The following is a 19,228-nucleotide window of genomic DNA, read 5'->3' on the forward strand; positions in this document are numbered from 1 at the left end:
TGTGGTTCCAGGGTCACATTAATTGTTTGATTTATATTACAAAGACGTTTTGTTCTTTACAGCTGATAAAAAATGTGGGACAAATGTCAACAAATGAATGTACTTACTAAATAATTGTAGGCCTTAGTGTCCCCGCTGGTTTTTAGTCATTTTGACAGGTATGACCCAGAAAAAGTACTAAATTGAACTCTGTGGTCTTAAAAATGTACTTTTGTTCATCCTTGAGGTATAACAAACTGTTAAGTCTTTAGCCAATGGCTGCTGTTCTCAGTTTCTGCTGCTGGTGTTGATGTGCGGCCTTGCTGTGTTTGTGTTCAGTGTATACGGTCGTGGCTGAAGGAGCAGAGCACCTGTCCCACCTGCAGAGAGCACGCATTGCTGCATGATGATTTCCCCGCGCTGTCCGCCAGAAGACGCCAAGCTCCATGATGTCTTAACCCTTTTCCTTCTTGTATGCTTTTATCTTCTTTTTTTTTAATCACTTATTTCATTATACTCAAACACTTAGATTTTTGTATCGTTGAAATGTTAAGACATTCAATTTCTATCCTTTGAATAAACAAAACGTCTTGTTTTGAACTCGTCTCTGCCTGATGTTTGTTACATTTGGAAATTATAAGAATTTCTGCTCTTATTTCTGTATAATTTCTAACGCTTTGGGTCATATTCACGTATATTATTGACAGAAAATCAGGTTTATTTATAAAGTCAGATAACAAGCATTATTAGAGGAACTGTTGCATTATACAGAAAGTCCTTGTGTTGTTGGGAGCATCCAGTGCTGATGTGACTTCAGGGTTTCAGATTCTGCACAGCTTCAGAGGGAAGTTCTCCGTGATGAGGTGATCATCATGAAGCACGAGGACAACGTTGACTTCAAACTCTAAAAAAGGACATAAACATTTAAACGTCATGAGAATAGTAGTGTTTGAATCAAATATCTGAATCTGAAATATTAGTAATTTATTTAAGGTGGAATTCATACATTTTGGGAAACATACCACTCTCATATCTGTCAAATATGAAGTTAAGCTAGCCTGGCTCTGTCCTATAATGACAAAAACTGACTTTTCCACCATTGGCTTCAGGGGCAAATTATAGTATGTCATAAAAAGTTTAAAAAAAAGTCATAACAAAGTCAGTATAGTATGTTAAATTCACAAAAATGGCAGCATAGTATGTGGCAAAAAGTAAAACAGTATAGTATGTTAAAGTAAAAAAGTCATAGTATAGTATGTTAAAAAAGTCATACTATAGTATGTCAAAAAAAAGTAAAAAAATTTAAAGTCATACTATAGTATGTCGGAAAAAAAGTCATAGTATTGTATGTCGAAAAAAGTGCAAAAAAGTCATAGTATAGTATGTTGAAAAAAATTAGAAAAAGTCATAGTATGTCAAAAAAATAGTCGTATGTCGAAAAAAGTACAAAAAATAAAGTCGTATTGTATGTCGAAAAGTACAAAAAAGTCATAGTATAGCATGTCGAAAAAGGAAAAAATGTTATAGTATGTCGAAAAAAGTACAAAAAAGTCATAGTATAGTATATTGAAAAAAGTTTAAAAAAAAGTCATAGTATAGTATGTCGAAAAAAAACTTGCCTGAAGTTTGTCACGATTGAAAATTAATAGAATTTCTGCTCTTTTACTTTGAGTCGTGATTGTTTTCTTTAACTGTGTGAACAGGAGCACTTTTAGGCACAACTAGTATATTAAAGTTTGATATGTAGAGTTGTTTTAAAAACTTTGCATAATAACACTGATTATCATGGTCTGCAAAAATAAATATTTCCAACAATTTACTTTTGTCATTTATTGAACTGAAATACAACTTTCACAAAATTTCAAACACTTCTGGTCACATTCATGTATATTATTGACAGAAAATCAGGTTTATTTATAAAGTCAGAAAACAAGCATTATTAGAGGAACTGTTGCATTATACAGAAAGTCCTTGTGTTGTTGGGAGCATCCAGTGCTGATGTGACCTCAGGGTTTCAGATTCTGCACAGCTTCAGAGGGAAGTTCTCCGTGATGAGGTGATCATCATGAAGCACGAGGACAACGTTGACTTCAAACTCTAAAAAAGGACATAAACATTTAAACGTCATGAGAACAGTAGTGTTTGAATCAAATATCTGAATCTGAAATATTAGTAATTTATTTAAGGTGGAATTCATACATTTTGGGAAACATACCACTCTCATATCTGTCAAATATGAAGTTAAGCTAGCCTGGCTCTGTCCTATAATGACAAAAACTGACTTTTCCACCATTGGCTTTAGGGGCAAATTATAATATGTCATAAAAAGTCATAACAAAGTCAGTATAGTATGTTAAATTCACAAAAATGTCAGCATAGTATGTGGCAAAAAGTAAAAAAAACGTAAAAAAAAAACAACATAGTATAGTATGTTAAAAAAAGTAAAAAGTCATAGTATAGTATGTTAAAAAAATTTTAGTCATAGTATAGTATGTCAAAAAAAGTACAAAAAAGTCATAGTATAGTATGTCGAAAGAAGTCATAATACAGCATGTTGAAAAAGTAAAAAAGGTTATAGTATGTAGAAAAAAGTCTTAAAAAATTGTAGTATGTAGAAAAAAGTCATAGTATAGTATGTCAAAAAAAGTCCAAAAATAAAGTCATAGTATAGTATGTCGAAAAAAGTCAGTATAGTGTATAGAAAAAAGTCAAAAAAAATAAAGTCAGTACAGTATGTCGAAAAAAGTCAGTATAGTGTATAGAAAAAAGTAAGAAAAATTCATAGTATAGTATATAGAAAAAAGTCAAAAAAATAAAGTCAGTATAGTATGTCGAAAAAAGTCATAGTACAGTATGTCGAAAAAAGTCAGTATGGTATATAGAAAAAAGGCATAGTATAGTATGTCATAAAAAGCAGCATTCAGTCAGTCGGTGGATCAGTGAGCGTGCTAACGGTTGTCCTTTTTGGATGACGTCAAATCTAACAGGATTCCACAAACTACACAGAATCCCACTACACGCCTATTATTCTGAAATGGGCCGTTCCGCATAATGGGTACTTCCACTTGGTACTTTAAGTACGTTTTGATGCTTATACTTTCGTACTTCAAGTAAGACTTTGAATGCAGGACTTTTACATGTAACAGTATGTCTACACTGTGGTATTAGTACTTTTACTTAAGTAAAAGATAGAAGTACTTTCTCCACCACCGTTTATGGCCCGTTTTTTAAGATTTACCAGTGGAACCGGTGGACTTAGGCACTTAAAGCAGACTGGGAGGCTTCACTTACCGACTTTGAAGTTGGTGGTCTCCAGTGTGGGGCAGGTGAACAGCCTGGGGAACACCATGTAGATGGGAATAGGGAGGCCGTGGCAGACATCGCCTTCAGCTATCTGGATGTTCTGGATCTCCGTGGCATCTCTGGCGTAACCCTCAGCACAACCTGAACACAGTGGACTCTTAGAAAAGAAAAAAAAAAACAGCAGCTCTGCCGTTAGGACAGAAATCCAATCGTCTCACAGCATGAACTCACCGCAGGTCTCTACTCGCACGAGCTGCAGTTCAATACTCTTGATGGGGACGTCAGAGTTCTCCACCACCACCTCTCCGGTCAGCGGCTGGCTGATCACACAGTTGGTGGCGTCTAAATGGCCTCGGACCAGAAACTTTGGCAGTAAACTCCTCTGAAGACGGCAAGCAAGTTCATAGTCTCAGTAAAGATTTAAAGAATAGTTAACCCCAAAACAATACAAATATAGATATAATACTTATCTCCCTTGACTCGCTCTATGATCCCAGAAAAAAGTTTTCTATTGAATGGCGTTGAGCAGAGCGGAGCACCCGTAAAATGAAAGCATATCAGTGCAAACAGACTTCGACGGAGTCCGAACAAAAGACAGCAGAAAAGGTTATAAAACATCTAAAAAAAAATCAGAAAAATTCCTGTACAGCATAACATAGAGGGCCCTATCTTGCGCCCGGCGCAGCACAAAGCCTGACACAGGTGTCTTTGCTAGTTTAAGACCGACGCAGTTGACAATTTCCCGTCCAGCGCCCACATTGTTTAAACAGCAAATGCACCTGCGCCCATCTGTGTGCCCATGGGCGTGCTGGTCTTACAGGGAGGTGTGTTCAGGTGCATTCTTGGCATATTGCTATCTTAAGGCAGCGGGAAGTGACCACACCATTGACCAACAAAAACCTGGTCTAAAGTCAATAGCGCAGCATTTCATTGTTATTTTAACAGCAAATTAGTAAAATACGCCTAGGCTCGTGCACAGCGCGAGCACACTATGCTTGTTACACACACAGGGACGTGCAGCAGCACACAAACATGCAGAAGATTAAAAATTTTAATATTACAATGTAAATTAGTATTAAGTATTATTCTTCTCCTGAAAATCTCTCCTTCCTGCTTAGCAAATCCTCCATCATAATAGCTTTTAAAGGGAAAGGGAGATGACAGTCTGATTGGTTTATTGCATGTTACGCCCAAAACACACCTCTGATTAATGAAGACACTAAGTACAACCCTTCTGAACCATGCAGCCGGAGCATGGACCCTTTTTTCTGCCGTTAAACTAGCAAAAGTGGATTTGTACACGCTCTAAACGCACCTGTGCAGGGCGCTTAACGCCGTGCACTTAGATCATTAAAATAGGGCCCAAAGTGTTCCCGTGATAGAATTTGCTGTGCACGTGAAATCCGAAAATGCTTTGTTTAGCGATGGTCAGGGTTTTCCCAGCCATTACATGGCTAAAACGTGTTTCATGCTTCTTGCGGACAGCGCGGTCGGGGCGATGCGATGTCTTCTGGTCTGAGCGTCGAGCTGTGCACCTCCAAGATTTAGTAACGACCTTTAAGGGGGACCAGCTATTCTCATTTTAAGTGACAAGCTGCTCCTCCAAGTATTGCTTCAGTGATCTCTCCCTCGCTGCAACCGACAACCACTAAGCTTTATGAAAATAATTGTGCGATGACGTCACTAATATGCAAACGAGCGCATGACATGACTTGACATGACAAAACCCAGGGAAAACCCTAAATGGTTTGTCGAAAATAGTTGGATTTGGATTTCCATGAAATCATGAATGGATACAAGACACTCGGAGTCTAGGGAGGCGAGTACTTCCTACAATTGATATTGTTTTGGGTGAATTATTCCACAAAATGAGGCAATAAAATGAACTTTTCTTTTCTCACCTCACGGGTGTTCTGCAGCGTATCTGGAGTGATGGTGAACTTAACCGGAGTGGGGACAACTTTAGCTTTCTGGGGCTGAAAATCAAACAAAAATTACACAGAGTTTATACACAGCTAACATCTCATCCGAGTTATTTTCTCCATTAATATTAAGTCAATGACGTGTTCCCAGAGCCCAAGGTGACTTCTTCAAATGTCTTGTCTGACCAAAACCCAAAAATATTCAGAAAAAATAAAAAACCATCACATTTTAGAAGCTGCAACCAGAGATTCTTTGCTTTGCTCTTCTGTCTGTAATGCTGATTAATCTAATTCATCTGTAAGGATCAGTGAGGTTTTGATCTAATCATTAGGACAGAAGTTCAACCCTGCTAACATCTCAAAAGCAAGAGAGAGAAACGACAACAAAAAAAGGACAGAAATACAAAAAAGCTTAAGTAATTAACATAAGAGACCTGAGATAAAATTGAAAAGATACACGTACAAGTACTTGAGTAAATTCCACCACTGATCCAAACACAGTTTGTGATGGTAATGTAAATAGTACAATGGTTTAAACCTTGATTACAGGTATATAATCCTAAAATCATGTCGGTTCAAACAACACAAACTTGTCTTACAGCTTCAGAGTGTCTTATTCACATCACCGCAGTAGTTTATCTAAATGAAATGCGTCTCACTCACCTGACAGTGCACGATGAACTCACAGTTCCTGCTCAGGTCTTTGGCCAGCAGAGAGCGCTTCATGTCACAGCGGAGGGTGTACTGAGAAGAAGACAACGGGACCATTTACTGACCGGAAGTTGAAATGTACCACAACTATTTGAACAAGGGCTGTGACGAATAGTTCAACCTTCTTTTATGACGTTGAAATTGGAATCAATCAACATTCAAATGCTGCGCAGCTTCTTTTTTTACATGTCTATTCATTCTCTTTAAAGCTATAGTGCGTAGTTTCTGTCGCCCCCATGAGGAAGTCTAATTAATGACAACAACACTGTCGGCGCGTCCACATGATACAAGCCTTCAGTGATCGCTGATCCGATTATCTTGCATTGCAGTTGGATTCTCGCGGGATCTCATATCACACGAAAATCCATCTTTCTTTCAGGCTTCAAGTAACGCGTTTGTGTCTGAACAGCAGCTCATCAAACCAATCAGTGTCCGGTGAGGAGCTACTGGCAGCTACAGGTGTGGTTAAGGTGTGTGTGACGCGTTATTATTATGGAACCCACGCAACTTTTAGGCAAGACCCGCCCTTCAATAGCATTCACACACTACTACTGGCCAGGCGTCCATGCTTACGCAAGGTAACGTAACCTGATTTGTTCAGGTCCTATCCCCTGACCAATCAGCTATCCTAACCTTAACATGCCTAACTCCAACCAATCGAGCTGCTTTGTAGGGCGGGACTTGCCTAGAAGTTACGTGGGATCCATGATAACACGTGTGTGACGGCTGCGACTGTTGGTTCAAAACAACAATGGCGGAAGTGATAGACAGATGCTTTATCCAATCACCTGCCAGGTATTTTTTTGAAAGTGCCTGCCCTTTTCCAAACAGTTTCCAATGACAGCTTCTCAAATGGTTCTGTGTAACAGACCATCTGGAGCGTCAGGTTACTGATCTGTATGAGTGGAAAGTTTCCCCCGATATATCAGAAGGCGAAAAGGAGTTAAACTAGACGTGTGTTGAATTTGTGTCCTACTCCGTTTATATAAAAGTGAGTAAAAAGACTGGAACATAGAGACCACTGTCCTGTATTATTACAGTACGGAATGTCTTTTTTGTCCTTTCTTTTTCTGGACTAAACATGCTCATAAACAGGAATTTCTTAGTGAGCTCTTGTGACAGCCGATTCAACCTCTGTGGCCCCCCCACTCACCTGAATGTTGACGAAGACGCCGTGGTAGGTTTCGTACAGCACTTTGTTGCCTTTCGTGTTCAGAGGGAACTCAAAGGGGATTTCAGTCTTGCCTCCTGGGATCTTTCCTGCCTTGGCCACCTCGATGTTACTGCTGATCAGCTGGATGGGCTGCAAACATGGCAGGCAGGGAGGTCTGATTAATATTAGCAACAGTTTATTGACTGCTGTGTGCAGATATTTTAAATAACAAATATCAAGGAATTTTTACTTGATGAAATTACTGACATGGCAGATTCGCACGGGATTAAGATCACAGACGACCTCCACAATTATTACAAATTACCAGAGGTCCCCAGCTGATACTCGTCCCGTGCACATAGGGCTTTACTCAACACACAAATGTAGTGGAGAAAATGTACAACATTTTCACTTGTAGTGGAGTAGAAGTATAAAGTGGCATAAAAAGGGCTGTAACTAGGATTTATTTTTCATTAGCCATTAATATGATACTTTTTCCAATTATTAATATAAGGTCCATCACCTCTTCCCAGAGCCCAAGGCGATGTCTTCAGATGTCTTGTTTTGTTTGACCAAAACCCCAAAATATTCAGTTTACACTTATATAAAACTGAAGACAAAATAGAAAACCCTCACATTTAAGAAGCTACAACCAGAGATTATTTGCTTTGCTATTCTGTTTGTATGCTGATTAATCTAATGTATCTGTGTGGATCAGTGAGGCTTTGATGTAATTATTAGGACGGAAATCATCCATTTAGACTGCAGATCCTCTGACTGACTTTAGTTCACCTTTATCTTTATTTTATTTGACAGGGACAGTGCATATTACTAAATATGTCAGTAAATATGCCAAATTTAGCCAAAAGGCAAGTTTCCATCTGCAGTCTCTGGCCAGATGTTACAATAGGCTCCCTGAAATGCAAACCTTGACAGAGTTGTAGAAAGCCTCGAAGACGCCGACGCTCTTGGAGCTGAGCTGCAGGTTCACCAGCCCCTCCATGCTCAGAGAGATGCCATGGTGCTGCATCGCCTCCTTACACACCAGCAGGATGACACCGGCCAGCACTTCCTGCACACAAAACAGCACCGCATTCAAAATCTTACTCCAGTAAAAATACAAGAAGTATTTGCATCACAATAGACTTTAAATAACAAAAGTAGAAGTACTTATTATGCTGAAATTGGAATGGCCCATTTCTGTGTTCATCGCTTTAATGTCATAATGACAAGTAACTTGTCATCTAAATGTAGTGAAGTAAAAAGTACAATATTTGCTTTCAAACTGTAGTTAAGGGTATACGTGCAGTTTAGTGTCCCAAATTCCCCATACAATGTCTTTAATTAATTATGAACCTGCTAAACCACCTGTGGTACCCTAACCCTACCCCTACCCTACCCTACCCTACCCCTACCCCTAACCCTACCCTACCATACCATACCCCTAACCTTAACCCTACCCTACCATACCATACCCCTAACCCTAACCCTAACCTGTCTCAAATAAGACCCTGGAAAATAATTTGTGACACTAAACTGCACGTAAGCCGTAGTTAAGTAGAAGTATAAAGTAGCATAACATTTTAATACTTAAGTAAAGTACAAGTACCTCAGAATTGAGTAAATGTACTTCGTTAAATTGATCAACCTATCAGAGTTGACGGCTGACAGATTCAGTAGCAACAACCCGCTAATCAGCTGATGGTCATGTGCAAAGAGGAAGACGACTCCTAGCTAACTTACCTAGTTTACTATTATCTTAAAAAAAATACACTCTTTTACTAACAGTTACGCTAAACACTATGAGAGTAACATTATTAAATAAACAGCACATAGAAGCAGCTTGTTAGCTAGCTAACGTTAAGCTAACTGTGGTTAACGTTACTCACCCCTTCATGGTAAACTTTGTTCGCTCTTTTCAGTCTTATATCCAAAGTGACGCTCATCTCTGACAATCGCACATCAGACAGACATTTAAAATAAATGGTCCCAGCCAGCCTCCTTTTGTTAATACAAACATACAAACATCGTCTTATGTTTACATCCTCTTTTACCCTCCTCTGGTTTGTGTTCCGCTCGGCAGCAACAACCAACAATACGACTTCCGGTCCAAATCTTTCAAAAATAAATGCGTCATCTCAGCCAAAAATACTTCCTGGACGGAGTCCTTCAAAGTAAAAATGTCATTTCCACAATTCCAACTGTCACTGCCCGATGTGAGTCGAGTGCAGATGTGAGTCGCGCATGCGTCACTTTGCGACAAGTAGCCTACAAGATGCTAACGGCTTTTTCAGCTAACGCACAGTCTATGAGCTAACGTTAGCAATCAAACAATCATAGATAGCTAAAACGTTTTTGAAATGACTGCTGCTGCTGGCTACAAGTTAGCAATCAAACACAATAAAGGCTGTCACTTGAATGGCGTTTTGAGCTAACGTTAGCAATCAAACAGTCATAGATAGCCAAAACGTTTTTGAAATGACTGCTAGCTAAAAGTTAGCAATCAAACACAACAAAGGCTGTCACTTGAATGGCATTTTGAGCTAAGTGAGTAAATGAGTCATAGATAGCTACAACGTTTTTGAAATGATTACCATCTTCTGTTATTGTATGTAAAGAGAAACGTTTATTATTTTATAGATTTCACAAATTTCAGTATGACACGTTATGCCGTAAACAGTTTAAATCTGAGCATGCGCGACTCACATCTGCACTCGACTCACATCGGGCAGTGACACCAACTTGACAAAAAAACCTTGATGACATTTAAACGTTTAAAAAATGTAGCTGCCCTGCACCAGGGAAACAGTGTCCTATTTTACTGTGAATAATACACATATGTCATTGTGAATAGTTTCCAGTGGAACTACTTTATAATACAGAAATATTCCCAATGAAACCTGTTAACAATGGTTTTCAAATGTAATTTTCAAGGCGGTGAGCACCACAGGTAAAAGTGAATGTTTCAAAACCAATACAGTCATAACCAAAACAATCTGCATGGCTACATACCAATCGAGGTAAGCAAGAAAACATGTTTGTTTTTTTTGTATATGGGTGAACCAACTTCGGTGGCCCTGAAGTGCAAATCACAACAGCAATTACAAAAACGCAACAACAAATCATAAAACACAACGGCAAAAATGAAAACACGACAGCAAATATGAAAACACGACAGCAAAAATGAAAACACTTCAACAAATCACAAAACACAACTTCTACCGGAAAAGGTAGGGCCTATCTAGCAGAGGACGGACCCTCATGATTGGACAGACGCACTGTCTGTCCGTTTTGTTTTCCTATTTGCTGTCATGTTTTCATTTTTGCTGTTGTGTTTTCCTATTTGCCGTTGTGTTTTATGATTTGTTGTTGCGTTTTTCTTATTGCTGTTGTGATTTGCACTTCAAGGCCACCGTAACCAACCCTTTAAAATGTGCACGTAATCTGCCAAAATAACACGTAAAAATACTCCTGCTGCAGTTGAAACGAAAAATAATTTAGATTAAAAGTTTAAAGATTAAAGATACTCCAAGGCACAACTGCTTTTTGATGGGAAATGCACTAAATGTCAAAAGGTTCCTCTTTACCTGTAAAGTCAATAGTTTTCTGTACAGTGGTGACATTATTGTTTTAATATTTGAATAGCCTATAGTTCACAAAGAATATTAACTCACTGTCTGTAATCTCCATTTATTTATTCATTTTATGTTCTGACATTAGGACTGTAACCTCAAGATGCATTTTCTAGCTAAGCTATTTTTTAACTAAAGTTCAAAATATGACCCCTATGTCTAAAAGATAAGTTGTGTTTTGTATTTAAAGATTGTTTTTACCCGATACAGTCGCCGCACACCAGTGTGTTGCCACAACAAAAGCTGACGCCAACACGAGACAGTATAGCAGGTGGCTGAACATGTTTTATCTTTCATTCATCACTCTATCTATTCTCGAAACACGTGTCCATACTGGGTTTCTGGATGCTATTCCAACATAAACTGGGAGGCATTTATTTTTGCAACAACAAAATAAATGTCATTTTAACTTCAAAGAAATATTTATTTACAAAACAAAAAGCATTTGAAGTCGACATTGTATAGCCTACCTCTCTTGTACCACCATGAGCAGTGAATTACTACTTCACTATCTGTTTGTCCATCCTAATAACATAACAAGCAAAGCTAAAAAAAAAAATAATTCCCAGGAATCATGTCATGTGTAGATTTCTGCTGTCCCCATAATGGCTTTTTGTCGTCATATAGAGACCCATGGCGTACATATGTGTGCAGCGTTATTATAGTGAACTGAAACTAAAACGAAAATAAGCAGTGAAAAGTATTTTGAGTAAACTGGAACCAAATAAAAACCAAAACCATCAAGAAAAACTAAACTCATTTCAGTTTTTGTTTTTTTACAGAAATTGAACAAACTTAATATTGACATTCCAGGTGAGGTCGCTGTGCTGTAAGTTCTTCACATCGGACACTAAAGTAGCGTAAAGATTAAACACAAACCATCATGGCCATTCCTATGCATTTCTCCATCCCTGTATTTTGTATACATATGTAGCTACATACGTCTGAGTCACTAGCAAGCAGCTAGAAACTAGCAAACACACTCTGAAAACTAACTAAAATAAAATGAAATTGGAAAGTCAAAACTAAATAAAATAAAAACTAATAAAAAAATTCATAACTCTAATAACCTTGTATGTGTGCCTAAGGTTAATGTGGCCTACATGTATGCAAGTTAACGAAGAGCCTGTGTAAGTGCTTTGATGTATTATTCACTTCTCTTATCTATCATTTTGCCTAATACTAGTCTATGTTACCAATGGCCATTGATGTTATGTATGTCCTGTAAGTTAGTTTGGTCTGTGTGAATACTCGATTCTGATTGGCTGCAGGGTGTCCATAAAAAAGGAACGGTGAAACTGACTGCTTACTGTTCTAAATTATTGCGCTACATCAAAAGAAGTCAATGTGAATATGTTATTTCCAACACTGTGTGGTGCTTCATTGCCTCGTCCTATGAACACCACAGGATGGCGCTAACACACAAGCTGCAGAAAGTAAGTCACACTGCTCCTCTGAACTCACTTTGTTTTACAGCGAGTAACGTTATCTCATCCAAGGGGGTAAGCCTCTCCTCGGACCGCGAACCTCCTATGGCGCCATTTTAATGCTACAAAGCCATTACCTCCCGTTAGCATCCCATTGACTGCCATTCATTTTGGCGCCACTTTGACAGCGAATAACTTTACATCTGAAGCGTTTAAAGACTTTATTTGGCCATTGTTTATTTATAAAGAAACACGACAATGTATAAAAGGCTCCATTACCTTGTACTTCACGTTCTTGCTCCGTAGCAGACGTTTTTATAAAAATAGGCTAACGATTGTGTCATAACCACGCGACTTACTGTTGCATAGTAGAGGAATTACCGTATAGTACAGGAGAAGCGCGCAGGCAGTTTCGTCTCACATTAGCTGTTTAAGTGCAATTACTAATGTTAACTAGCATTTTAGTTAGCAATAATTAGCCTGTGCCTATGTTATCTCCTTACATATACCTACGCTCTCCGTCTCTGCTAGATTGGGAATGATTGAGATTTCTCTTGGCACAGCTACCAGAAGACTTACAACTTTCAGACACGTTGCTCACGTCACATTTACGTCGTCTCTCAGTTGGAGGCTGCTCAGTAACGCTCAGCGCTCACCGGAAAAGTGCTTCTAAAGGCCTTCACTGGTCTCCGTCCAGAGCAACGGGATCTGTTGGTCCACTCTTATATACTGTCTATGATCTCATCCCGTTCGCGGTTTGCGGAAAAAAATTTTGCAGGGTGGTAGGGGAAGAACCCGCCCTACTCTCCCTCTGAATGGCTAGTACTCGTTGCCTGCTCTGGTTGGGTTGGTTAGGTTTAGGCAAGAGGAGTGGGATTGGTTATGGTTAGGGTAAGAATGTCAGGGCGAGCCAATTAGGGATGAGTTCCCTAATGAATATTCATGAGTCTTCCCCTACCACCCTGTACAAAAAAATATTGCTCGCGGTTCAGGTCGCTAACATTACTTCAGGCCGCGGCCGACAGTACATTATTCGTAAAAATATTGTTATGGGGACAATGACATGGTTGGGTAGCTAACTTGTCTTGTTGTTAAACATACTGTCAAATTATATTTACTGATTGCCGACTGTACACAATGTTATTGACTTTGAATCTTGCTAGCATAGCGTTAGCTTTCTGGCTCGTAGCTGTCTGAGCTGAAGGATTGTATGAGCTGAGCAGACTATAAATATCTCCCGTTGCTAAGGGTGTCAAGTCATCTACGGCCCATCCTATTTACTGGATCAGTGAACAACGTTTGCATTGCATAAGAACCTTATGGGATGGGAATGATTGTTCTAGGTATTATTCAAACCCTCAGGCATAACCATGGAAACAGAGTTACTAGTTAGAACAACTTTTAGATTTTGATTGTAAAATGCATTAAAATATAAAATAATGGTTAAAAACAAATGTTATTTGGCAAGTGGCCATGGTATAAGCGGTTTAATTCCCTTCACGGTGTCCAATGTCAGGTATTAATGAACTTCGGCGGAGGCATCCCAACCGCTGCGCAACAGACAGTTCGCGCCATGCCATCGTCCATTAATATCTGACAATGGACATCTCGAAGGGCATTAACCCTTACTTACTTAGACAGAGGGTGATGTTATAGGCCTATGTGTGAGGGGGAAGAAGGGAGGGAGGGTGGCAAAGGGAGATGGGGGTTCTAATGTTAAAGTAACTGTATATAAATTATAATTATAAAAAAAAAATAAGTATGTGTTTGAATAATGGGTCATTTCCGTGAAGAAACACTGACTAAGTAATGCCGCATTTCCACTGCATGGTACGGCACGGCTCTACTCGACTCAAATCTTTATATTTGGTTTGTGGAAAGTTCCTGGTACCACCTCGGTCATGTTCACGGAAACACCTACTGAAGTGAGAACAACAACTCGGAAACTCAGGAAAGATTTTGGTGGCCGAATTGGTAATAGCTAGTGTTGAATGGTGTACTGCTACTAGAAAGTTAACATGATACTCCATCGTTAATAAACAGCACCTAAACATTCCGACTTTGACTTTGATGAATGCACAAGATGTCAGTTGAGAATCTCGCCTACACTACGGGGGGGTGGGGGGGGGGGTGTTTCAATCCACAGTGGAAAACGAAATAGAGAAAAGCACCTGGTACCAAAAGTGAGTCGAGTCGAGCCGAACCATGCATAGGAATAACTACTATAACGTATACTGGTCAAGGCCAAACTAACATATCACTGTTACATCAAACAGGAGCAACACAATGACAACACATGCATCCTTTATTCTTTCTTAAAGCCCTCTCCCAGTTTGAGCTTCTCTGTGTTGTGACTGAGGAAGGCTGCATCGTTGCTCCCTTGCACCTTGTCAAAAAAGTTGAAATCTGCCACATAACAGCCGCCTGTGCTGCTGAACAGCACCGGCTTGAACTCGTAACCCCAGAGGATCTCCTGAGGGATGTAGGAGGTGCGGCTCTGGCAGGTGGCGGCCGTCGACTCCATGGTGGCATTGAGGGTCACCAGCAGTTCAAAATCACGAGTGTGCAGGTTTTCAGCATTGAGTCCTGCCAGCGGGCTGTGCTCGTCCAGAACGTGGTAGAAGGTGAGCGGAAGGATGAGGAAGGGGCACTCTGCAATGGAGTCCATGTGAAAGTCCACAGAGCTCTGGTGGATTTGTGTCTTCTCACCTTCCTCTGTCATATTGGAGTGGAGGAGCTTTCCTGTTAGCTGGCACTGGATCAGAAGGCTCTTCCTCATGTTGGCCACTCTGACCATCAGACACAGCTTTCCCTGTAACCGGCAGATCACCGCAAACTGGCTGAACTTGATGGTCTCCGCCCGTTTCTTGGGGCGAGCAAGTTTGGCCAGGAAGGCCCCGGTGATGAAGATCTCTGCCAGGCCGGTGATGACGAGCTGAGCCACCAGAGTGAAGATAGCCAGAGGGCACTCTTCTGAGATGTAACGGAACCCATAACCGATGGTGGTCTGAGACTCCAGCGAGAACAGGAAGGCTCCGGTGAGGGTCTCCACGTTCACCAAGCAGGCCGTGTGGTTGGCGTTCAGAACGGGCTCAAAGTCTCCGTTGCCCATGCTGATTAAGAAAAAAAAGATCCCGAAGATGAACCAAGTCGTGACAAAGGTGGAGGCAAACAGAGTGAGTTTGTAGCGCCACTTCATGTCCACCACGGTGGTCCAGATGTCGTGCAGGTACAGCTTCACCATGCCCTCCACGTTGTCGATCCGCACATTGTTGTGGCCGTCTTTGGACACAATCCTTCGCTGGAACTCGGCCTTCCTGGTCACCATGTTGTTCTGGGTCAATTAAAACTGATAGTGACTTTTAAGGTCTCAGTATGGCATTGCCAATGTTAGGACTGACAAAAGACACAAAAACAATGTGATTAATACAAATGAGTACAAATACTCAAGTAATTTACTTAAGTGGTACTTTATAATTATACGGCACTAAATCTCAAAGGGAAATATACCTTTCACTGCACTACATTTATCTGACACATTTAGTTACTTTGCAGATTGGCACACAGAACATACACTTCTAAAATGTGTTTTTGTTATAAATTAGCTAGTCTTGCATTGCCAGACCTATCTCCACAGCGCTGTGTCAGTGCCAGGGTAGGGTCTGGCTACACCACCTATCTATTCAGGTAGAAAAACGCTCTGGCTTGTTTGTATTTCTTTAACCTTGATAATAGATATATAGCGAGAGTGGATGGACACCTGGTGCGCGAGAGACGCACTGGATCACAGGTTTGTGGCAACGTACATTAGTTGAGCCATGATATACATTAACCTACCCAACAGTTTACACAAGTACAGCAGAAACTATTAGTCCATTAACCAATTAAGAAGATCAATTGGTAACTTGATAATAAGTCATTTTTAAAGCAGAGAGGCCAAACATTTCATAGTTCACAAATAATCAGATTCAGAGGCATCGTTAGACCTCGGTGTCCGAGGCTACAGCCCCCGAATGTTTTCTGAATAGCCATGGATCTTAAAAAAAGAAGGATATACTGTATCTATAAAGAGAAAGAGAGAGAGCACACCTGTGAATGTGTGATAATCTTAGTAACACAACAGCCTGTCAAAATAAATGCAGGTCTTTAAACTAACTCTGTGTGTGAGTGCGAGTGTGTGTGTGTGTGTGTGTGTGTGTGTGTGTGTGTGTGTGTGTGTGTGTGTGTGTGTGAGTGCAGATGGTAGACGGTTAGCACTGATTGACACAAATCACAGCAGGAAGAGTAGAGGAGAAATAACAGAGGTACAGGTCCAGGTGGAAAAAAACAACCCAATCTTCTTGGTTATACATTTATATTTCCAAAACAGAAGGAAGGGTAAGAAGTTTGAAATTGCCTGTTGATTTATACTATGAAGTGCATTTCTCTTTATTATGATTGTAGATGGCGTTTTATTTTATTTTACAAACCTTACGTTGCATAAGGTTATGGTGTGATTCCCCCCCCCCTCCTAGAGGTCCGGGCTAAGCCCCCCCCCATGTTCTCAAATCCTAGATACGCCCCTGATCAGATTAGCTGCTTTTCCTTTTAATAACAGTAATAATAGTAATGTATTAGTAATATTGTTGAGGTTTGGACTGTTTGGCTCTGGGTAATTGTGACGCTATTTCTCACTATTATCACTGTTTTTACAAACCAAACAATCAATAGATTAATGGAGAAAATCACCAGCAGATGAATCCATAATGAAAATAATCATTAGTTAATAGTTTTATAATGAGCTCCAGCTCAACTAATCTAATGTTAGAATAGATAATAGAATAACAGTCACAGGGGACGTGTGTATTCTTTTAATACTTCAACTACATTTTCATGATTAAACTTTTTCTTTTCTTTAACTGAAGTAACATTTTTTAATGCAGGACTTTTACAGTGTGGTATTAGTATTTTTACTGGATCTGAATACTTCCTCCACTGTGTCTACTGTGTGTACAGATCGCTACGTGTCACGGTTAAAACAATGACAAAAGTTGAAAGTTAACCTCTCAGTAAACCATTGCAGTAGCCCGAGGAACATTCACTGAAACTTTAAATAATCTTTGATTCCTTGATAAATCTGTGTATTGTACTCACATCCAGCTGCACTGTTGAATCGTCTCAGGGCCTTCACCTGTCTCAGGCGTGTCACACACAATCTGTAAGATGAAGCTGCCAGAGAACATCTAGTTCAGTGTCTTCTTTCTTTCTATTGTCCTGAGTTGTGAGCGCTGAACTTTGGCACAGTCGTATTCAGGGTCGAATAGAAATGAGAGACAAAAGCCAAGCTGTAAAGTCTGATCTGCATGTGGGTTGGCTTTAATTCCTTGCCCTCCCCCTCTTACCTGTCCACAGGTGGGAACACTTAGTCTGTTTTGATCACTTTAATGACTGATGTTGATTTAGATAACACACCCAGATTTACTGTTTCCAGTTACCTGAAGGCCATGATGACATCTTGGGACCCTTTTGGTGTCAGTACAAATTAAAATAAGTACATAAAAATGACCTGACGCTCTAAGTGAAAACTAGAAAATGATTTTAAAAAAATGTTGAAATTTGTAGCTAAAACTGTTTCTTTGTTGCTTTTGAAATGTCTTTGTGTGACAGTAACAGCTGAAAATGAAAGTGACCGACTGAAAGAAGTACTAAAGTAGTGAATGACGTTTAAATAAGTTAAAGTTCCAACACTAAAAGGAGTTAAAGCGAAGGCACTGAAGGAAGTTGTGATGTCATTTGAAGTATGTGAATCTATCACACATCATAATACTTACAAAATAGAAATCAGTTTAAGTTGACATGTTGAATGACATTCATGCGTTAGTTTAAAGAGCTGAGTGAAGTTGAAGAGTCAGTTGAAGCTCCAACACTGAAAGGAGTTGAAGTGGAAGCGCTGAAGGCAGTTGTAATGTCAGTTGAAGTGATAAAAGGAGCCAGAAGTGCCAGTTGCAGTGTAAAAAAAATAGCAGATGTAATATGAAGTAAATCTATCAAATTATACACATCACGTTAAAACAAGCAAGCACTGAATGAAGTGTCAGTTTAAGTCACACCGTGACCATTTTTATCTATTACAGTGTACACTGAATGTTTCTTTAAATCTTGACCACTGGTTGTTAACATTTATGACCTTGAATCACATATCTTACTGTAGCTTTGTTATTAACCTGATTAACATTACCCCCATTCCTGAAGGCTCAGTGTGTGTGTGTGTGTGTGTGTGTGTGTGTGTGTGTGTGTGTGTGTGTGTGTGTGTGTGTGTGTTGCTAAGGTACGAGATCACTAATTGATTTCCCTGTTCCTACACATTAATCTCTCCGTTTCAAGCAGCAAAACTATCTTACAGTGTAATTTCATTGTATGAATAAGACACTGAATCAGTTCTACTCATGATTTGAAGAACAGAATGACACAGTAGCGAGGAAAGCCGCCCCTCCCCCCAACGACCAGGCAGGTGCTATATCTGTCCACCTCTGAAGTGAGGAAAACTCTGCTCAGTCAACCCGCGGAAAGCTGCTGGGCCAGACTAAATACTAGGTCGTGTGCTGAGAGAATGTGCAGACCAACTGGCTGACGTCCTGACCGATGTCTTCAACATCTCTCTGAGTTCCACTGTTGTCCCTACCTGTTTCAAGACCACCACCATCATCCCCATACCAAAAAAATCCACAGTGACCTGTCTCAATGACTACCGCCCTGTTGCACTTACATCCACCATCATGAAGTGCTTTGAAAGGCTAGTCATGAGACGCATCAAGTCCCAGCTACCTGTCACTCTGGACCCCATGCAGTGGTGCGTATCGTCCCAACCGGTCCACGGATGATGCCATCACCACTGCCGCTCATCTGGCTCTCACACATCTGGATACAAAGGACGCTTATTTCAGAATGCCGTTCATCGATTTCAGCTCAGCATTCAACACCATTATTCCTCAGCAGCTGGTAAAGAAACTGGATCAGCTGGGTTTGAACACCACCCTCTGCAATTGGGTCCTGGACTTCCTGGTAGGAAGACCGCAGGCAGTCAGGATAGGAAACAAGACCTCTAACACCACCATGCTGAAC

General features: G+C 40.1%; 3 protein-coding genes across 7 annotated transcripts in view; 1 reads left to right on the plus strand and 2 right to left on the minus strand.

Moving 5' to 3' along the window:
- Nucleotides 1-579, plus strand: part of ttc3 (tetratricopeptide repeat domain 3) — a 35,777-nt gene extending 35,198 nt beyond the window's left edge. For all 4 annotated transcript variants that reach the window (XM_031308045.2, XM_031308049.2, XM_031308046.2 and 1 more), the window contains one exon: nt 319-579. In XM_031308045.2, coding sequence (XP_031163905.1) covers nt 319-429 — 111 coding nt within the window. In that variant the 3' untranslated portion in view covers nt 430-579. The remainder of the gene's footprint in view (nt 1-318) is intronic.
- An 87-nt stretch (nt 580-666) lies between these two features.
- Nucleotides 667-9,235, minus strand: vps26c (VPS26 endosomal protein sorting factor C). Of its 2 annotated transcripts, none has more exons than XM_036008627.1 (8): nt 8,958-9,235; nt 7,997-8,140; nt 7,069-7,218; nt 5,868-5,948; nt 5,184-5,258; nt 3,514-3,664; nt 3,271-3,423; nt 667-883 (listed from the first exon to the last, which is right to left on the minus strand). In XM_036008627.1, exons 1-8 carry the CDS (start codon nt 9,012-9,014, stop codon nt 801-803), a joined length of 894 nt encoding a protein of 297 aa, XP_035864520.1. In that variant the 5' UTR covers nt 9,015-9,235; the 3' UTR covers nt 667-800. The 2 variants fall into 2 exon arrangements, with proteins under 2 accessions (XP_035864520.1, XP_031163946.1); XM_031308086.2 differs by lacking the exon at nt 667-883 and adding an exon at nt 1,860-2,076.
- Nucleotides 9,236-13,550: 4,315 nt separating this feature from the next.
- Nucleotides 13,551-17,555, minus strand: kcnj15 (potassium inwardly rectifying channel subfamily J member 15). The gene is made up of 2 exons (XM_031308085.2): nt 17,261-17,555; nt 13,551-15,523 (listed from the first exon to the last, which is right to left on the minus strand). The coding sequence occupies exon 2, from the start codon at nt 15,453-15,455 to the stop codon at nt 14,433-14,435; it is 1,023 nt and encodes a 340-aa protein (XP_031163945.1). The 5' UTR covers nt 15,456-15,523; nt 17,261-17,555; the 3' UTR covers nt 13,551-14,432.
- Between the last annotated feature and the right edge of the window lie 1,673 nt (nt 17,556-19,228).

This window comes from Sander lucioperca, chromosome 13 (genome assembly GCF_008315115.2).
Source record: "Sander lucioperca isolate FBNREF2018 chromosome 13, SLUC_FBN_1.2, whole genome shotgun sequence".
NCBI classification, from domain to species: Eukaryota; Metazoa; Chordata; class Actinopteri; order Perciformes; family Percidae; genus Sander; species Sander lucioperca.